This window comes from Erythrolamprus reginae, chromosome Z (assembly GCF_031021105.1).
Source record: "Erythrolamprus reginae isolate rEryReg1 chromosome Z, rEryReg1.hap1, whole genome shotgun sequence".
In the NCBI taxonomy this organism is placed as follows: domain Eukaryota; kingdom Metazoa; phylum Chordata; class Lepidosauria; order Squamata; family Dipsadidae; genus Erythrolamprus; species Erythrolamprus reginae.
The window spans coordinates 108,864,967-108,887,143 of record NC_091963.1 but is presented as its reverse complement, the minus strand read 5'-3'; the positions used below and the strand labels follow the sequence as shown (position 1 = coordinate 108,887,143).

At 41.6% G+C, this 22,177-nt stretch overlaps 1 protein-coding gene across 1 annotated transcript in view; it reads left to right on the top strand.

Annotated features, from left to right (window-relative positions):
• The window catches only part of LOC139175735 (acid-sensing ion channel 2-like), a 259,104-nt gene extending 250,759 nt beyond the window's left edge, over positions 1-8,345 (top strand). The window contains exons 9-10 of the mRNA XM_070766970.1: positions 3,587-3,655; positions 7,385-8,345. Of these exons, the coding sequence (XP_070623071.1) occupies positions 3,587-3,655; positions 7,385-7,486 (171 nt within the window). The 3' untranslated portion in view covers positions 7,487-8,345. The remainder of the gene's footprint in view (positions 1-3,586; positions 3,656-7,384) is intronic.
• Positions 8,346-22,177: the final 13,832 nt, after the last annotated feature.

Genomic DNA, 22,177 nt, shown 5'->3' with positions numbered 1-22,177 from the left:
AATCTCAGTGTTATTCTTGTAGAAGAGTGTGCTATACATTGCTTAGGATTCTGGAGAAAAAGTGATATAAATTTAACAAAAGAAGAAGTGAATAACAAATAAACCTTGGAAGGAAAAAGTGATTTGGGATCTTGGTTCCCACATCTATGGCTGGGGAATCCTCAAAAAGACACAGTTTAGGATTGGGGTAAGACATGGGTCCTCAAACTACTGCATGATCTGAGGGCCATAGATGGCCCACCAAAGCCATTAAACTGGCCCGCACAGAATCATGAGGCTACTTCACCCATATCACCCTGCCCACCCTTCAGCCAAGTGCAGGACTTGCCTTTGGAAGCCCCATGGGCTGGAACTGAAAGGTAAGACCAGCAATTTTGGCATGCAGAATGCTGCTGGATGTGGAAGAGGTGAAAAATAGGGTGCAAAGATGCCCTAGGAGGTCAAATAACAGGCAAAATCTGCCTGTTTTTCACCTTCCCTGCTTCCAGAAGATTAATTAAAGAGAGATAGACAGACAGACAGACAGACAGACAGACAGACAGAGGGGGGAGAGAGACAGAAAGAGAGACAGACAGACAGAGGGGGGAGAGAGACAGAAAGAGACAGACAGACAGACAGACAGAAGGGGGAAGAGAGACAGAAAAAAAGAGAGAGACAGAAAAAGAGAGAAGAGAGACAAATTTCTCAAGCATTTGCGGTTGAGAAGAAGTACTACAAAACTAAGTTTTCTGAAGTAGACCACTAGACGCCTAAACAATTGAAAACATGATATAGTAAAAAGAAAAGTCAACCAAAAGAGCAACATGCAAACAAAAGCAAATAAAACACCCCCAGAAGCAAAACAAATTAAAGTTTAATTTGTGTGCATTGTTTAATGGACTGTTAAATTGGCCACGCCCACCCTGTCATATGAACCAGCCATGTCCACCTAGTGAAATGATCACCTAGACATGCCCACCTAACCAGTCTGGCCTCCCAACAGTCTGAGAGACCGAGAATTAACCCCCGTTTAAAAGGTTTCGGGTATGATATACCAGTATCCAAAAGGTCCTAGCCAGTGATAAAATCAAAGAAATTTCCTTACTAGTTCTGTGGGCATAGCTTGGTGGACAGGTGACTGGTGGCATGGCCAATGTGTAAAATATGGTGAAACTCACTTAACAACGCTCTTGCTTAGCAACCAAATTTTGACCTCAATTGTCTTTCTTTTTTTATTTATTTTTCTTTCTTTCTCTTTCTTCTTTCCTTACTTCCTTCTTTCTTTCCTTCCTTCTTTCTTTCTTTCTTTCTTTCTTTCTTTCTTTCTTGTCTCTCTCTTTTTCTCTTTGTCTCTCTGTTTTTTCTCTCTTGCTCTCTCTCTCTTTCTCTCTCTCACACCAATAAAAATTCTATTCTATTCTCTCTCTATGGAGAGGGGCGGCATATAAATCCAATAAAATCCAATAAATCTCTCACTTCCTTCCTCTTTTTTACTTTCTTTCTATCTCTCTCTCTTATTTACTCTCTCACACACACACACACACACACTCTCTCTCTCTCTCTCTCTCTTCAAGGGCCCGTCATGGGCTGGATGAAAGGGAGCAGGACGCAAGGCAGAGAGGAAGGCAAGCGGGAGGCAATTGGTTAGAGGCCAGAGGCCCCATGGAAGTGGAGCGCGGAAGCTGAGTGTGATAGGCCCAAAAGCCAAGAGAGTCTCGCCATGATCCCTCGAAGCCAAGCATAGCGGATCTCCCTGTGCCCTTTTTCCTGCCAACAGTGTCAGCTTACCTTCTACCTTAAAATGCCTCTACTTAGGAACTTTTCTAAATAAAAACCGGGTGTTCAGTGTACACAGCATGCGCGTTATTCCAATGGACCCAATGCAGCAGCCCCAGCACATCAGCCTGTCTTTTGCTCTCCTGGAGCACCTCTGCAATGGTGGCATTCGCTTTCTTCCTTCTTCCACCACAAAGCAAAAGCAAATGGTGGTGCCATTGTGGGAGGGCAGCCCCCGCCACGATGGTGCTCCATGAGGACAGAAAGTGCACATGTGCAGCAGCCCCAGGACACCATAGAACCAGAGCACCACCTCCACTACCCCTCTCAGTCCCGGAGCAGTGGCTGTATCCTCAACAAGGGCTGCCCACCCACCCACTAGACACCAACCTTGGGCTGGACACCAGCCTCGGAAGACAAGCGGGCATGGGGGACCTCTGAGAAGGCTGCGTGGAAGGCAGAGCTGTAGGGAAGGGAATAGGCTGCTAGCTCCCTTCCCCGCGGTCCAACATGCTTGCCTGCCTTCCATGTGGTCTTCCACTTGCCTGCCTTCACAAGCTAGCCAAGGGGGAAGGCAGGCAAGCATTGCAGGGCTGCAGGGAAGGGAGTTGGCTGCTAACTCCCTTCCCTATGACCCAACATGTTTGCCTGCCTTCCATGTGGCTTTCCATTTGCCTGCCTTCATGGGCTGGCCATAGGAAGGCCGTGTGGAAGACAGGCAAGCATGTAGGGGCTGCAGGGAATGGAGTAGGGAAGGCAGGCTGGGTTTGGGGAGGCAGCACCAGCTAGGTAGGCCACAACTTTGCAGGCTTTCCTGATAGGCAGATCACGGGAGCAACACTCCAGGCTAGCAAGCTGCAGAGCAGAGTCTGGACAAAGCAGAGCAAGTGAGCGAGCAGCGACCAGGGGACTAGTTCAGGGGTATGGCCATCCAGACGTGGCTACTGGTTCAGCGACCCAGGCCACAGGTCTACCAGAACCGATCTGGTAGCGTTTCACCCCTGGTCCTAACCTTATTATGTACAACCAGCCAAATGAAAAGTAGAATTTAAGCTAACCTTTTGGCTGGCATTATTATTTTTTTCTCCTGCAAGCAAAGGTAAAAGGAGCAAAAATGAATAAATACTAGTCCGAAAGATATGTAACCATTTTCAGGTCTTGTTCTTGGACTACAGTTGGATGCTCAAGCATAGCACAGGGTGGTAGGACCTCCCCAGTTCCTACAGTTTAGAGCCTATTAAACAAAGCAGTTTCTGGAAACAGATTAGAAAATCATAGCATGATTCACTTGGTTGAATTTGGCAAGAGAACTTGTTTTTCATACAGGTTTGCCCTGCAACATCTGCCTTTCTCTGAGATAATTCAGATTCAGGGCTTTGAAAAAAGTCTCTCTCTCCCCCCCCTCCCTTTTTCTTTTTTCCCAGTTAGATCAATATAATTATCTCTGGAAAGTAATCCAAAGCTAAAATAATAATTGTTTGCTGAAAATTGCCCTCGTGAGAGTTGCAGTATGGGAAGAAGAATTTTACAACATTTAAATTAAATCTTAGCATTTTTCTTTTTAATTTTTTTTAGACAAAATGTATTTCTGGTCTTTAAGAAGGCAAAGTGGGTGAAGAAAGCCGAATAAAATTTTAAATTCAAAAAAAGGAAACTTCTTATGCAAACAGGCTTTGGTGCCCTGAATTTACTACATGGGTTAAGAATAAATAATTAATCCAGCACAGTGCTGTGTAAAAAAGAGGACCCTCTCTTTCTGCTGCCAGAGAATTGGGATGTATCAGATTTTTGCTGGATCTGAGAACCTTATCCTTTCTGCTTTTTCCTGTAGCTGATCAAAGAGAAACTGTTTGATCTTTTTGGCCCAGAGGAGGAAGAAGGAAGCCATGATGAGAATGTGGTAAGTAGGCCCACATCCCTGCCAGGACACAGAAGAGCAGAAGCCAACATATAGCACATTGGCATATTCCTTGGCAGAGTCTATTTTCAATCTGGCAGGGGAGGTGACCTTAATTTCTGCACAAAGTGGCACTGGGCCTCCAGTTTATGCTTTCTGCTTCACTAGTTTACCCTCCAATCTCAGATGCAGCTTCTTGTAGTTATTCTTATGCAGAAGGCAAAGTCATTTGCATTTACTCAGAGGGTCCTTTTTGAAATTCACGTTGTACAGATTTGACTTCTGGCTTGACAAGAAAGCTCTGAGTGAGCCCTGGAGCAAGTGGTCATCTGTTAATTAAATAAGGGACGGGCAGAAGTTAGCTGTGGATAGCTTTATTTCTTGCATTGGCTTGGCAAGGATTTCTGAATAATAGATCCCATTTCTGCCCTATCTTAACGCTACTTAAATGAAGAAACCTTCCAAAAGGTGGATTCTGAGAGCCATCCAATATTATCATTTTGCACCTTTTTGTGATTAGCTCTGATCCTGATTGATTCCATACCATCTTCTCTTAAGCAAACTGACTCGTGGGGTTGTTTTTTTTCCCGATACTCCTCTGATTTATTGGAAATCATTGCAATATTGGAAATTTCCTTTGAATTACTGCAAAACTTGTAGAGAATACATTTGTCCATTGGCAGCACTCATGAGTCACCCTGGGTCTTAGGCCCCCAGACCCCATTCCAGTCCGCAGCCAATAGAATTTCTATGCCTGGAGCTTGTTTCTCCCTATAGGCATTAGTTAAAATTCTCCCTCCCCTACCCACTTTCAGCTGATTACAAAATTGCAGGCATGGCAACATTTCACCTTCACAGCTCACAGGGGGGTTTTAAATGTCACAGAGGAATGGAAGCAAAGCATGTAGAAAGCTGTTGGAAAATTTTAATGCTTACTGTTTATTATACAATTTATTTTATTTCCTTTTTGCATGGACAGTGGCTATACGAGTGTGAGGGGGATTGTTGCTCAGTGCATTAGATACCAATGGCACAATATTCTTTGGAGTCTCATTTTGTAGAGAAAAGGTGAAACCTGATTAGCTCCTGATGTTCCCTGTATGCTGCCAGCTTTTGAGATTGACAAACACGGACATTCCGACAACTTTGTTGAGGGGATTAGTGGAGGTAGAAACGTTAGCAATATGGAAATAGGTGAGGAGTAAAGGAACAGTTAAAATTAGACTTTTTAAATCAAGTCCCTTAACTCCAATGGCTATTTAATTCCACCTCAAATTCCAAAATGAGGCTTTTCTTACTGCCTTCAATTACTCTAACCGATCTCATAAGCAACAAAATAAATGCTGCAGATCGGAAGTGTGCCCGCATGATTTAAAATGACCATTTTATCTTATTGCTTCATAAACAGTTATTTCAAAATAATTTTATTAGCCTATAGGTTGGACGACTGCCTTATTCAAAAGATTTGACTTTCAATGGGAAGGCATCTTATTGTTGGTTGGTTGTTTTGTTTGTTTTAAGTGCATCCTAAAGGAAAAAGAGATACATATGTCCCTTTGGTAGGCTACCAAATCTGGTGTGCAAAACTCCAGATAATCAGATGTCCAAAATTTTAACTATCTGCTGCCATTGTTGGTTGTCTGGATTTTTACAGCCCAGATGCAATATTCCTGCTCGTTTCCCTCCTCTTCTAACAACCTGATTTGTTATAGGCAGGGCTTTAGCAATCTTACAGTTGTCATCATTGCAAGAAAGAAATTAAGAATACCTTAAAAGGTAAATGTAAAGGTTTCCCCTGCCAGTCGTGTCTGACTCTAAGGGGCGGTGCTCATCTCCGACGATTCACAGCCAAGGAGCCAGCGTTGTCCGAAGACACTTCTGTGGTCATGTGGCCAGCATGACTATGTGCCGAAGGTACACAGAACACTGTTACTTTCCCACCGAAGTGGTTCCTATTTATCTACTTGCATTTACAAGCTTTTGAACTGCTAGGTTGGCAGGAGCTGGGGCCAGTAATGGAAGCTCACTCTGTCACACAGTACTCGGTCTCAAACTGCCAATCTTCCGGTCAACAAGCCCAACGTCTTAATCGCTTGGCCACCGTGCCCCTCTAAGCATACCTTATCAGCTACAAAGAGTGATTCTTTTTATGCAACAAAAACAGTGAAATTGGATATTGTGATTTTGTATACATCTTACCTGAGAGTAAGTTCTATTGAACTTAACAGAATTCATTTAGGAGGAAACAATTGCAACATAATTCAATCTTTATTTGGGAGTCTTTTTAATTGGGTTTAAGAAGGCACGTGACTTTAGTCTTTGAAATTCTAAAAAAACATTGCTTTTCAAAATTTTACTCTCTCCCTCCCATCAATGAATCCTATTTCAAATTTCAAAGTGTAATTGTTTCCAATATCAAGCTTCACAGATATTTGTCTTCATTTGTGTGTGACTGTGTGTGTGTGTCTACATGCATGTGCATGTGCATAGGTGTATATAAACCTGGCCCAAATTAAATTATTTCACATTCCGTTGATTTTAATGAGATAAATTAAAGAAGTGTTGTAACTCCCATACCAATAGGAAAAAGATTTAAACATTTTAAATGCATGCGTTCATGCATTTTTGCTCAAATATATGTTGTGTCATTAATAAGCCGTGTCCGTACAAATACAGAATGTGATTCCCTCAGCCATCAAAACCCTTTCTGAATTTTTCCTTGGGGCTTTCAGGATTCACCATTTGAAAATGGTAGGTTGAAACACACTTGTATTTTAAGAACCATTGTGTTTAGGCAATTTATCAGGGCAAGTCAGAAGTTGTAGAATAGCTTGCAAGCTTTTACATTCTCTGTAAAATTTAACAATCAGGACAGTGAGCAAATAAACCCTGTCTGGAATGGGGGAGGAGTAGTTGGTGTTGAAGCCACCAGATCTGGATTTTATCACAATTTGAGAAATATATGAGAGGAGTAGTTTAATATAAATGGGAAATCAGCTCTATTTATATCCTTAAAAATGCCTGTCATTTGGCCTGTTGTTGTAGGATACTTAAAAGATATACAGTGTTCCCTCGATTTTCGCGGGTTCGAACTTTGCGAATAGCCTATACCACGGTTTTTCAAAAAAATATTAATTAAAAAATACTTCGTGGTTTTTTCCCTATACCATGGTTTTTCCCGCCCAATGACATCATACATCATCGCCAAACTAATAATTTTTGCAAATAAATAACAAAAAAAATAATTATTGTTAATAAATAATTATGTTTATAAATATCAGGATCACTAAGTGTCTTATTCAATGGTGAGTACCAGTAATAATGGTGAGTAAATGGTTGTTAAGGGAATGGGAAATGGTAATTTAGGGGTTTAACGTGTTAAGGGATGGCTTGTGATACTGCCCATTGCCAAAAATGGTGTATTTACTTCCGCATCTCTACTTCGCGGAAATTCGACTTTCGCGGGCGGTCTCGGAACGCATCCCCCGTGGAAATCGAGGGAACACTGTAATGATTTTAATAATGCCTAGCATTTATGCAACATAGCAAAGTTCCTACAATATTGTATCTCTGAAAGCTATGCCAACACTGTTATTTTGGCGGTAGACAGCTAAGACCAAAAGAGCAATGGCTGCCTAAAGCTATTCAGTGAGTTCTTAATTAAGGTAAGATTTGAAGAATGGACGTGTCCACTTATTCTCCTTTGGTCGTCTTCCTTTTTTCTGTTCACAGAGCACATGTGAGCCCTTGTCAAACCACTCTGACCCCACGAGCCACACTCTGACAGTCCCACTGCAGACAACACTTGGCACGTTGGAAGAAATTGCGTGCTGACAATGCTTCCTCAGCACTATGGATGGCAGAGCCTACAAAAGCCAAGGAATCCTACTCAGGCTCATTAACAGGGTGGGGGAACCGCTGAGTTATTTTGCTATGCATCCAATTGTTCTCTTTCTCTCTTCTTGTCAAAATCAGTGAAAGATTTCATGGACTCAGTTGCATCAGCCTGTCCTACCAGGATGAGTGGAGGAGGGTGTAGGAAGGGGCAAGATTTGTCTCCACCAGCGGACAACACATCTCAGTTTCTGAACTGGAGAAGTGTGATGGCCAAGAAACCATTCTTTCATAGACATCCTACAAGTTATACAAAGGAAGCCTGCATGCCAGTCCTTTTGATGGCAGTCTCTCTTTTTCCTTACAAGCCATGTCTCCATCCAACAACTGCTCCCTTTTTCTTTTCTTCTTTTCTTTTGCCACAACAGAAGTGGAGGTCATGGCACAGACTTTCCTGCTCAAGAGTTATTTAACAACATCACTGCTGAGTTAGAAAAAAAAACAATGGTCCATTTTCAAGGGTCACCATTCTTTTTTGTTGTTTGCTAAATGAGACAGGGTCTCAAAAGTTCTGGTCAAATTGTTGGGCGAGCCAGCTCTTTGATGACCAAGTTGAGCATGCTCAAATAAGATGGCTCACCTTATGTACCATTGTAGACCACTTCTTAAATGCAGGCACTCAAGAACGCACCAGCCCCATTGACACTAGTTAGCCATACAGCTACTGTTTTGTCTAGATTGGTGTGTAATGCAACTTATGTGTGTCCCAGGATAGGGGGAGGTGGGGTCCAGTTACCTTTCTGACTTGCCCTGCTTCCTCATTCTTAACAGCACTATTAAAGGTGATCTTGTGGAAGGGGATAAACTGTCATTTCTGCTTATTCCACCTCTGTGGATGTTTTACTACAACTTTGGAACTTATCAGCATTAAAAAGAGTTTGAAAAAAAAGAAGATATGTCTTCTTAGGCTATTTATAAGCAATGTTTTATCAGTTTCCAGAGTGATAACACTGCTGAGTTGTATAAGTCATATTGCAGGCCGTTGACTGGGTCCAAATCTTTGGTTTGCACAATACATGTAAAATAATCACATAAGCTAGATTCACACAACATATTAAGTCACAACATGGGTGGCTACTTTACAATTCAGGGTATGATGTGTGCAATCAGCCTGTTAAAGTAAACCATACAATTTTTATGGACTATTTTATAATTACAATATTATCTTGAGATAGATTATATATACATTTCTAGAATTAGTAGTTGGTGAGTCTAATTAGAAACTAAATGCAGAAGATTCAAGCAATTATAATAATGGATATGGTTATTTGCACATTTGTTTTTTAGGTGACATCGGAAAATAAGTAATAGGTCATAATATTGGTAATGTTCATCCTAAAATAAATACTGAGACTCTGTACTTACATATATTTATCAACTGATCAATGAAATATGTAATGTCTTTGCCACTCGACAGACTGTAAATGTAAATGACCCAAATAAGAGTGTAGTTATCATTGTCTGCATCTTCTGCATTTTATTTTCTTCCTACCACAGTGTTTTCTATTTCCAGCAATGCCTTCAGTTAAATATGTGCATATTTGAATCTCACAATATATTGTGTTCTGCCGGCGTGTCCCAACCACCCGTAATTGTAGGGTAATTAGTCCAGAAAGACACACACCATACGATAGAAGGAAAACCAAAAGTTTTTATCTACAGAAAGGCAGAAAAAACTCCCTTTTTAAATGTCAAAGGGATTTTCTGGTACACACAAGGTACAGGTTAAATGCAATCCAATTTCTCACCCAGTAACTGGGAAATTGAGCCCAAATTCCAAACTCCAGAAAGTCCACATACAGTCTTGAACAGGGAAACAGCAAAATCACTCATCTTGACGAACTGTGAATCAGATAAACTTCCACAAGGCTAAACCAGCACGCTGCTCTTTTTATCTGTAGCACTAATTACAGCAGCCCCACCCAACCACAGGTGGCCTCACTTATCTCCTGTAATAATCCTTCAGTTGTTCTCTTCTATGTATCACTCTACGCATGCGTGGGTCTGTCCTAAGTTCTTGTTCAGAATCCAGGGATGATAAGGAAGATTGATCTCCTGGGCTGTCTGCCAAACTCCCCTCTTTCCTGTCACTCACACTTCCTTGGTCAGAGGAGACTTCGTCAGCAGATTCTATCGGGAGCAAAACAGGCCTGTGGCATTTGGATGTTTCCCCCACATCCACCTCCACATTCCTTGGGGCAGGAGCTGGGCCAGAGCTAACCACAACAATATTGTAGGCATCTAATGAAGCAGACTTACTCTGCAAAATCTAACGTCACATTGTTTTAGCATTTTGGTTGCTTTTTGTCCATTTTTTTTCTTTTTCTAAACAGTCCTGCAGCCAGACACAATGAATTTACTTCTAACTAATGACATCTTCCTGGCTGCTGTGAGGTCCCACTACACCTGCCGGTGTGGATGTTATTTTATTTATAAGTTCTAGCAGGATCTACACCGAAGCACCTTCTATATAGTACAAAGCTCCCTAATGACTGCTCGATGAACATATGATCAGTAGACAGTGTTAACATCCACATCGAGTCTAACCTACTTGGAATGCAAATTATTTCCAGGGGGGATAAAACCAGCATGTTTATGATGATCTCACTGAGAGCAGTTGCAAAACAACTTCACTAGAAGTATAGGCGTGGCCACAAGCCAGAGGTAAATTCTTATTCTGGTCAGAGGCAGAATATGGCTTTGGCTCTGAAGGAACCTATTAACTATGATATATACTACTTTATTGCTAGAGCAGTGAACATTTATCTGTGGGATATAGAAGAGACTTGGAAATGAAAAGAAAGCCAATGCTAAAATGTATGTGACGTCATCATGTACTGTAAGTACTGTGAATGATATCCCAGGATCAGGTTTCAAGATAAATACATATGGGTAATGGTGGCATTTGCATAACAATGCATCATTTTTCAATCAAGTTTGCCTGCGACTATTACTGCCTCTGCCTTTAAGAGTCCCATGGGAACATCACTTTTAAACACAGAAATTACATCACCCTCGTCTTCAAATTTAGAAGCTGAGGATTAGCCATATATCTTGAAACCAGGCAAAATTGTGTTTGGTGTGGAGGGGGTATTTCAAAAAGGAATACATCGTTACATATTTTTAGCTTTATATCTGTTCTGCCGGGCTCTCTGATAGGAGCCTCCTGAAAATTCAAGGGTACAAATTTCAGACACACACACGTTTGAAAATTCAAAACAATGTTCTTTATCACAAAATTCAAAATAAACTAAAGCACTCTTTTTGTATTGCAAAGAGCACTCATCCCAAAACAACCGGGTAGTCTGTACAAGTTCCTTTAATCAGTCATTAAGTACTTAGCTAGCAGCTGTGAAGAAACTTAACACCCCTTCTTCTTCCAACGAAGTGAGACACACACACAAACACACGTTGCTCTGTTTTGGTTTCAAAGGCGTGAAAAAGCAACAAAGTCCAGCACATAAGATTCCTGATGAACTGCGATCAGATATTCTTCCACAATGGCCAAATCCACATACTGCTATTTATAGCAGCAGCCCTAATTACTGGAGCCCCACCCAAACACAGGTGGCCTCCCTTATTTCCTGTAATATGTTCTTACTTGGTCTCTTCTATGCATAACACTTGTAAGAGCTTTTATTAAGACTTACAAAGTGGTGCTCAAGGCGGCAAGATGCGCGTACCATGCCTCCTTGATTGCATCAGCGGAATCCCGCCCGGCTGCTCTGTTTAGGGTGACCCGCTCCCTTCTTAATCAGGGGGGAGTTGGGGAGCCCTTGCAGAGTAGTGCCGAGGAGTTTAACACATTTTTCGCTGATAAAGTCGCTCAGATCCGGGCCGACCTCGACTCCAATTGTAAAACAGAGTCGACTGGCAACGAGTCAGTCGAGGTGACTGGGGCACGTACTTGTCCACCTGTATGGGAAGAGTTTGATCTGGTGACACCTGATGAAGTGGACAAGGCCATTGGAGCTGTGAGTTCTGCCACCTGTTTACTGGATCCGTGTCCCTCCTGGTTGGTCTCGGCCAGCAGGGAGGTGACACGGAGCTGGGCCCAGGAGATTACCAACGCTTCCTTGGGGAGGGGAGTCTTTCCAACACTATAAAGAAGCGCTTGTGCGCCCCCTCCTCAAGAAGCCCTCCCTGGACCCAGCCGTACTTAATAACTATCGTCCAATCTCCAACCTTCCCTTTATGGGGAAGGTTGTCGAGAAGGTGGTGGCACTCCAGCTCCAGCGGTCCTTGGAAGAAGCCGATTATCTAGGTCCCCAACAGTCAGGTTTCAGGCCCGGTTACAGCACGGAAACCGCTTTGGTCGCGTTGATGGATGACCTCTGGCGGGCCCGGGACAGGGGTTTATCCTCTGTCCTGGTGCTCCTCGATCTCTCAGCGGCTTTCGATACCATCGACCATGGTATCCTTCTGCACCGGTTGGAGGGGTTGGGGGTGGGAGGCACTGTTCTCCAGTGGTTCTCCTCCTACCTCTCTGACCGGTCGCAGTCGGTGTTAGTGGGGGGTCAGAGGTCGGCTCCGAGGTCTCTCTCTTGTGGGGTGCCTCAGGGGTCGGTTCTCTCCCCCTTGCTATTTAACATCTACATGAAACCGCTGGGTGAGATCATCCAAGGACATGGGGTGAGGTATCATCAATATGCCAATGATACCCAGCTTTACATCTCCGCCCCATGCCCAGTCAACGAAGCGGTGGAAGTGATGTGCCGGTGCCTGGAGGCTGTTGGGGCCTGGATGGGTGTCAACAGACTCAAACTCAACCCAGATAAGACGGAGTGGCTGTGGGTTCTGCCTCCCAAGGACAATTCCATCTGTCCATCCATCACCCTGGGGGGGGAATTATTGACCCCCTCAGAGAGGGTCCGCAACTTGGGCATCCTCCTCGATCCACAGCTCACATTAGAAAACCATCTCTCAGCTGTGGCGGGGGGGGGGGCGTTTGCCCAGGTTCGCCTGGTGCACCAGTTGCGGCCCTATCTGGACCGAGACTCATTGCTCACAGTCACTCATGCCCTCATCACCTCGAGGTTCGACTACTGTAATGCTCTCTACATGGGGCTACCTTTGAAAAGTGTTCGGAAACTTCAGATCGTGCAGAATGCGGCTGCGAGAGCAGTCATGGGCTTACCTAGGTATGCCCATGTTTCACCATCACTCCGCAGTCTGCATTGGCTGCCGATCAATTTCCGGTCACAATTCAAAGTGTTGGTTATGACCTTAAAAGCCCTTCATGGCATCGGACCAGAATATCTCCGAGACCGCTTCCTGCCGCACGAATCCCAGCGACCGATTAGGTCCCACAGAGTGGGCCTTCTCCGGGTCCCGTCAACTAAACAATGCCGGTTGGCGGGTCCCAGGGGAAGAGCCTTCTCTGTGGCGGCACCGGCTCTCTGGAACCAACTCCCCCCGGAGATTAGAGCTGCCCCTACTCTTCCTGCCTTCCGAAAACTCCTTAAGACCCACCTTTGCCGTCAGGCATGGGGAAACTAAACATCTCCCCTGGGCACGTTAAATTTATATATGGTATGTTTGTGTGTGTGTTTGCTATTACATGGGGTTTTCTTAAATCGTTAAATATTTTAATTAATTGGATTGTTGTGACTGTTTTACTTGTTGTGAGCCGCCCCGAGTCTTCGGAGAGGGGCGGCATACAAGTCCAACTACTAAATAAATAAATAAATAAATAATTCTGTGCTTGCGTGGGTCCAAAATGTCATCATCTGAATCAACAGAAGATAAGGGAGATTGACTGCCTGGGCTGTGTGCCAAGCCCTCTTCTGCCAAGTCACTCCCACCTTCTTCTTCGTCCAAGGAAACTAAACTCTGAACTGATTCTGTCGGCAATAACACAGGCCTGTGACATGTTGAAGTTTCCCCTGCATCCACCTCCCCATTCCCTGTGGCAGGAGCTGGGCCAGAGCCAACCACAACAATATCTGGCATTTAATTCTATTTTTTTATTGGGTAAGAAATCTCCAGTTCAATAATTTGTCCTAATTCGCTTCAAAACAAAAGAAAATGATGGAGGGGGCTGGCAAGAATGGGCCTTCTTAGTGAAAGGATCTCTGGGTCCTTCCAGGTCATTAAAGGACAAAAGGCCCCATAATGTGGGGCAGCAAGATCAAGATGCCTTCGCTCTGTGTGTTTCTCAATTTTGGCATCTTTAAGACTTCTATTCACAAAATCCCATACTGCTCTGGTGCTTTGCCTATGACAGTTTCATAAGTGGATCTAACCAGCTAATCAAAAGATAATCTGGTTAGTTTTACAGTACTTATATACATTTCCAAGTCTTCAGAGAGGGGCGGTATACAAATCTAATATATTATTATTATTATTATTATTATTGTTATTGTTATTGTTGTTATTATTATTATTTTCTATGCAAAAGTCTCCTGGCAGTCCCCTACTCTGTCTCCCCTCTCCTGCCTTCATTCCTTTCTCTTCCTCTCTTTTTCTCTCGGACATAAACATGCCATTCAAACAAATGAAAAGCTGAGGATAGGCACTGCTGTGAGAGGCCACATCCAATTCCAAGCCCATTAGCACGATTTTGTTTTCATTCTACCACAGCTCTATCCAACAATAACAATAGAATCTAAAGTCACATTTCAGTGCAGCTGTCGGAAGAATTCAGCTACATCCATTTATCTTCATTGTCTGAGCACAGTGGGGGAGGGGGAACCTGTGCTGAACCCAGGTAATAACAGATAATGGGGTCTAAAATGTCATCTTCTTATGACTCAAAAATCAAGAAAGAAAGAAAATTTGTTATGTTTTCAAAGAGCTCTCTTCATAAATTTAACTCCATTTCAAGAAAGCAGTTGTTTATTTGGTGAACAGGTCAAATAGGCCTTAGAAAAAACGCCAAGGAAACCATAAAGAGGAATTTGCAAAATTGGTAACTGAATTTGATCTACAAATTATTCCCGTCCGGTTGTAAAGATGCCAATACTTCCTTAATGTAACTGTTAAGGAAGTATTTATTTTATTTTATTTTTATTTATTTATTTTTGTCCAATACACAATAAGGGTTTTAGTGGGTGTATATCTATATACACATAGTAAAATACATGATGAAGGTTATAGACGAGACACACATAGTAAAATATATCTAAGAAATAATAGAAAAGAAGATATAGTAATAGAACATATCAATGAAAGAATAGAAGTAACATCCTAACAGGGGAGGGGAACATTTCGGACAACTTCAATTCCCAAGAATTTGAAAGATGTTTTACTTGAATGTTCCTCGAGGTGTAAGAAAGATGAAACCCCATCTCCTAGCTCTTACTTTGCTTTTACGTTGGACCCTCCCTTGGGACTTATCTGGAAGCAAGTGGAGTGCTTGGTGCTAACAGGCTGGATTTTCTTCTAAAACTGGAGCAACGGGTGTGTGAAAGGGCTTCTAAGGACCAATCCCACCCCATTCTCAAAGTTGGAACTCAACAAAACATGGTTGAGAACACTCTGACATACAAGTGTCTCAAGGTTCTAGAGTAAAAATGAGGTGGTCTTACCACACAGTTTCCAACTCCTAACTAAAGTCTATGGAGATTCTTGGTTATCCAGGTCATGGTTGTCTCAAAGGTGCATTTTCAAAAGGCAAATGTACTAGGTGCTTTTTTTTTTCACCATTAAGGAAATTGTCTTTTGAAAACACGCCTTTGAGGAAAACTTCCTGAGGGCCATTTGATGGATTCCTATTACCCACATGTTGCTGTGACATTCAAATAAATGATATATTGCTAGTTAATAAAAAACCTCTTTGTTCACATTCTGACTACCTTTCCACAATGAATGAAAAGCTCAGGTTTTTATTCCACTAATTTTATTCACTTCTACAAGGGCCTCATTATGTGAATGTTGCTATTATTCATACAGTGCAAGCAAAGAATGATAGTATTTAACTGCCCATTCCAGGAACAGATCATTGATGGAAAGCCACTCCTCTACTGTAATTAGGCCCTTGTTAGTTCAGGCAGTCTAGAATTGCATGCAGGTAGATCAATGAATAATACAGCACAAAAGAGTAATAGGGAGAATGACATCCCTGGGCTACATCTGGCATAGAAGGCAGATGGGCAATTGGAAAAAGGAAGATCTTGTACCTCACAGTCAGGGGGAAAAACTTTTCTGACTCCATAAGTGAAATAGGGAGGTATACACAACATAGTTTGATGAAATGGATATTTTTTTAAATCAATTTTAAAGCCTGTGAGAATTAAAAACTCAAGACTGACTTAAAGTTTCCTGCATTCTCTTTTTATATTTAAACATATATATGCCCAAATACCCAGGATATAAAGGTCATTTTGTTCTAGGGTAGGCAGAACTCTCCAAGTCTCTACCAATTTATTGTATCTTTAATTAATTTATTTATTTATTGCAAGCTAGTCATTTATAAGGTTGAAGGTAAGACTTGCTTCATTTCTATGTCACTGGAGCAGCAAATTTATTGCCAGCGAAACAAGTTTACAACTTGACGATTAAGTTTTTCTCAGGGCAATGAAGTATTCTGTTCATTTGAATATTACATTGCAGTAATTTGGCAAGTGGTGCAAATTTTGAACATCTTGGGGTATAGTTATCTTTATTTTATTTATTAAATTTCTATAGTGCCCATCGCACTTAAGTCCTAATATTATTTCCTATTAGGATTTCAAAATTAGTTCCAAAAAGTTGCTTTGTATAAATATAACACTACAATTCTTTAACATAGCCACTTCTTTTCTTTTCTGCATTGCGGTACAGAGGTGATTTTAAAAGAAAGATGTGTCTGGTTCAAACTGAAGGCAGACACTAGATTTACACTTCCACGTACCCCAAAGCCAATCTGGTTCACCACACTTATTACTTATCAGACTTCTTATTCCAATAAACATTTAGTTTCCTTTGGCATCAGATACCTTACAGAATTCTCCAAACCAAGTTCTTGAATTTACCAAACCAAGATAAAGTCACCACCAGGTCATCTAACCCCAAGACCATGTCTTATCATTGAATCCCTTCCCACTAGTCCCAGCAATCTTTAAAATGCCATCTGAATGCTTCCCCTACCTACCCCTTGATTCAGACTCATTAAAAAGACCATTAGTTTCATGCAACCAATTTAAACTCCCCATATGAAATCATCTCTGTCCCAGTATTCTTGAAAAGGAAATTAGAAAAACATAAAACACTGTGATTAGAGGTGCCCAAATGTTTAATCAAATAATGAGTTTTTAAGTGAAGAATGGGGAAAATAGAAATAGGCAGGCTGTATTCTTAATGTTCTTTCACACTGCCCCCTAAAGGAACTGGTGTCACATTCAGAATTATATAGCAGAAAATCTCGTGAGTTTTATGTTCCCCTGCTGTGCAACCTTCCTCTTAACCCCAAGCATTTCTATGATGCATGGCTTTCTTTAAAAACCATGTAGACACACTCTAGAAACTGCTGATTAAAAAAAAGAAAGCAAAATTTTATAAGACAAAGCGAGGCGAAACAGAAAAACAGGGCTTGTTTTCTATTGCTCTTGCTTTGCCTTTTGGAGAAGGAAGCTGCAATGCCAGCCTTACCCTTGGGCCATCTGGTCACAAATACTGGGGAGGCAGGGTTTGCAGACGTTGTTCACCACTACCCCAATATAAACAAGAACAGGCTGCATGTAAAATACTTCAGGATTAAATTCAGCAAAGTAAAGAGAGAGGGAGAGAGAATTGTAATAAGCGTAGATTATAATATTGTCATTTTGCAGGAAATATTTATACTCATAGTTATCACAGATTTTTTTTGATTTGGAGAATTAGCATTTCAAGAAGATTACAAAACAGTGGGAGCTCTTTGCTTTTTAGAATTAGAAACAAAATTTTCCTCTTGACAACTCACTACATATTTGATGCAATTATGTATCTTAATATGATTGTTGTGGTTTTAAGCTAATCTTTGTTAGTGGCTCTCAGACAGTAATGCAATCCATCAAAACAATAAAAATGTGAATCCTTTAAATCAAGTTTAACTCTTGTTGGCTGTGCGGTGGGATGAGGTTTGCTCAGGAACGATGTAGAAATGGTTTAGCAATTCCCTTCTGGGATGTTAGTCTAGTTTCTTTTCTTTGGGCCATCCAGCCCCAAAAACACAACAAGAAAAACATTTGGCTTCAAAATAACAAATCCTTGTCTCCAGCATCCATAGTGAATTAAAAAGATGGCACAATTTTTTACTGACAATATCAAAGATGCTTTCAGGCAGAAGGTTTTGTAATGTACCGGAAGGCCACTAGGGGCCACTCTAGGAATAGGAACAATAGAAGCCTGTGGTTGGTTGAGCGGTTTGATAGCAGTTGCCTCATATAGTAGCTGAAGGCCTTAGTTAAACATCTCTTTATTACGGTTTAGCATGCCAGAGGAGGCAGGTACAGACTTGAGAAATTAACACAGAATACAGCCTTTTATACAGCAGGCAGTCTGAGGCAGAAACCAATCCCAAACAAGTAACTTTCCCGCTTTACAATGTATCTGGGTATACGCGTCCAATCAGCACCTTGGATAGAGACGCCTATCGCACGGCTCTAAGCAGCCGGCTTTTACTAAGCTTAACTAGGCAGACACTTCACCTCAGTTCACATTATGTAGTGTTATGATGTTGACATTATGTTCATATATTAAAGTGCTGTACTTATCTTCCTCTATGGAGTCGCTTCAGTAATTGCACCCATTCTGATGAGCTATACAGCGGGTTTGGTAAATTATGGACTAAGGAACACATTGTCCACCTCTCAAGGTGGACCTGAAGGGACTGCTCCATCTCAGGGAGGCCCTTTCTATGCATTTTCATAACTGATTTATTGTAAAACAGCATTTTTTTCCAGCTGAGCTAAGAGATCTGTCAAACAGGCTTTGGATTTAGGAAAGAGCTGTGAGGTCCAACTAATCTGTTCAGTTCTTTGTGACACTGATGAATAGGACTCTGTAAACTGAGCGAAGTAGCACTGGGACTGGATTAATCTTCTGTCCCTTTTCAACACTAGGATCTGTCGCTATTTCAACATATTCAAGGACATTTTTCTTTATCTCTAGAGAAATTTCTGGTTTTCAAGAAAGACAAAGTAACTCTCCAGCTACATTATGAGCCATATGCAAGAATTGTAATTCTGGGGAGAAGATTGAATTAATCATCACTACTCATATCTATCCCTTTTGAGATTATTTTTTTTCCTTTTGAAACATGTGCAAGGCAGATCCATACACATTTCTTTGGAAATACAAAGAATGAAAGAATGGGGATGTTGATTATGATTCTTAGCATTCAACAGTGGGCAGATATGATGGAAATTGGACTTTACTAACATCTTGCAGGCTGAAGATTTTCTGCCTCTGCAACATCTGTGATTCTCCAGCTGGAGTCCCAAGAGTTTTCCTTACAATAACCATCTACTGTCAGAATAGAATATTTCAAAAACAGCCTTTTCATTGTTTATAAGCTGGGAGTTTGTAAGCCAGCAATGTTAGGAGGAAAAATCTGCTGCTTTTTTTTTTTTTTTGTTACTTACATCAATTTGGTAGACTTCTATGGGCAAAAGAGATGCTGCAGAAATGATAGGAAGCAAATTCAGGTAGTCCTCAACTTACAATTATAACTTCAACTAGAATTTCTGTCGCTAATAAGGTGATTGTTAAGTGATTTTGTAACTATTTACCATGGTTGTTAAGTGAATCATAGCAATTGTTAGGTGAATCACAGGGCTTTTAAGTGAATCCAACTTCTGAATTTGTTTGTGGGAAACTGGCTGAGATTATCAAGTGACCTCAGGACACTGCAATTGTAAATGGATGCTGGTTGCCAAGAACCCAAATTTTGATTACATGGCCATGGGGATGCCAGTTGAAAGCGCAAACGCCAGTTGCAACTCACTTTTTTTTAGTGGCATTGTAACTTTGGTCATTAAACAATGGCTGTAAGTTGAGGACTGCCTGTAACTATTGAGTGAAATTGATTCCTGATTGTCAAACTGATTGCAGAATTTTACATAAACATTTCTAGCCTTAAAGCCTTAGCATTAAGTGTTCTGCAGGGCTCTCTGGTAGGAGCCTCCCGAAAATTCAAGGGTACAAATTTCAGACACACACACATTTGAAAATGCAAAACAATGTTCTTCATCACAAAATTCAAAATAAACTAAGCACTCTTTTTGTATTGCAAAGAGCACTCATCCCAAAACAACCAGGTAGTCTGTACAATTTTCCTTAAGCAGTCATTAAGTACTTAGCTAGCAGCTGTGAAGAAACTTCACACCCCTTCTTCCAACGAAGTGAGAAACACACACACACACACACGTTGCTCTGCTTTGGTTTCAAAGGCGTGAAAAATCAACAAAGTCCAGAAAACAGCAACACACGATTCCTGAAGAACTGCAATCAGATACTCTTTCACAACGGCCAAACCCACCCGCTGCTATTTATAGCAGCAGCCCTAATTACTGGAGCCCTACCCAACCACAGGTGGCCTCATTTTCTCTTGTAATAATCCTTCAGTTGTTGTCTCCTATGCATCACTCTACGCATGCATGGATGTGTCATTAATTCTTGTTCAGAATCCAAGGATGATACAGATGATTGACCTCCTCCTGGGCTGTCTGCCAAACTCTCCTTTTCCCTGTCACTCATGCTTCCTTTGTCAGAGGAGGCTTCATCGGCAGATTCCATCGGGAGCAAAACAGACCTGCGGCATGTGGATGTCTCCCCCACATCCACCTGCACATTCCTTGGGGCAGGAGCTGGGCCAGAGCTAACCACAACATTAAGAAAGGAAAGAACACTTGAAATCAACTTTATATTTGAAGCAGTTGGAAGCCAATGACTGTTTAACTTGTCAAGCCAAATGTTTGGGTTCGGCATATTAAAATTTCAGAAAATGCCTGGACTCTGCTGGCATGTCACACACATATCCCACCCTGACCTCTCCGGACCTTGTCTCAGACTCTCCTCTCTGGATTCTATGGGAGTCACTCATGAAGGCCCTATTCTCAAGGAGCCTCTGAAATTTCAAAAAATTACATGAGAAGACATTTGCATGATTTCCAGAAGCTTCGGAGGCCCCAGAAAGCAAACCCTTCTCATACAACTTTCGCAGACTTTGGAAGTCTGGTGCATCATCAAAAATTCCATGACATCTCAATACTAAACCAAGTATTACTCATCTCAATTGCCTAGGTTGCCATACATGCAGAACCATTACAAAGAAAATTTGTGTCCATGGAAGCTATGATACTGTAAGATTTGAGTCAACCTCAGCATCGGATTCCCCTATCCTAACATTCTGCAGATGTGCAATATTACATCTATTATTATTCCTAGAATTCCAGGTTATGGTTAATGGCAATTCTATTTGTAAGCCACCTACTATCACCTGGTGAGATGAATGACATATAAGATAAATAAATAAATAAAGTAATAGAGAAAGGAAGGAAGAAAGGTTATGAAAGATAGATAGAAAGAAAGATTCCAACAAATCTTTAGGGGCCTAAATTGGGGGATGATATTGCAATAGGTACAATTTTGACTTGAAACTGAATTCAAAATCTCTGGAAATGAAGCTCAGTTTCATTTTGAGCAGCCACTTTTCTCAGCCTAAACTATGGAACCTTTAAGTGTAAGTGCTTTGCAAAATGGAAAGAATGACTATTTAGCATATTTCTATGTCCCCGGTCTTCACAAAGTTAAAAGTGATTTACAAACATACATTTCTGCAGATTTAGCAGATATAAAAGTGTTCTGCCGGCGTGTTTCAACCGCCTGTAATTACAGGGTAATTAGTCCAGGAAGACACACACCACACGATAAAAGGAAAACCCAAAAGTTTTTATAAGCAGAAAAACAGAAACAGCCCCTTTCTAAATGTCAGAGGGATTTCCTGGTACACACAAGGCACAGGTTAAATGCAATCCAATTGCTCACCCAGTAACTGGGAAATTGAGTCCAATTCTAAAGTCCAGAGAGTCCACATACAATCTTGAACAGCACAAAAACCACGATCTTGATGAAACAATGAATTAGATAAACCGCCATGAGGCTAAAACAGCAGGTTGCACTTTTATCTGTAGCACTAATTACAGCAGCCCCACCCAACCACAGGTGGCCTCATTTTCTCTTGTAATAATCCTTCAGTTGTTGTCTCCTATGCATCATTCTACGCATGTGTGGATGTGTCATTAATTCTTGTTCAGAATCCAAGGATGATACAGATGATTGATTTCCTCCTGGGCTGTCTGCCAAACTCCCCTCTTCCCTGTCACTCACACTTTCTTGGTCAGAGGAGGCTTCATCGGCAGATTCCATCGGGAGCAAAACAGGCATGTGGCATGTGGATGTTTCCCCCACATCCACCTGCACATTTCTTGGGGCAGGAGCTGGGCCAGAGCTAACCACAACATAAAAGTAGACCCCGGACCAGATTAATGGGCTCTGTAGAACCATATGCCATTTCCAAGCACTATGTGCTTTCCAGAAGATGGTTCCTATAGCACCTGGGCAAATAAGTTGTAATACAAAACTAGGATATATAATGAATACTTGTTCTAGTCCAAGCTACTTTATTTCTTCTTTTACTCTTCTTCTTCCTTGTCTGCATTGTCCTCTTCT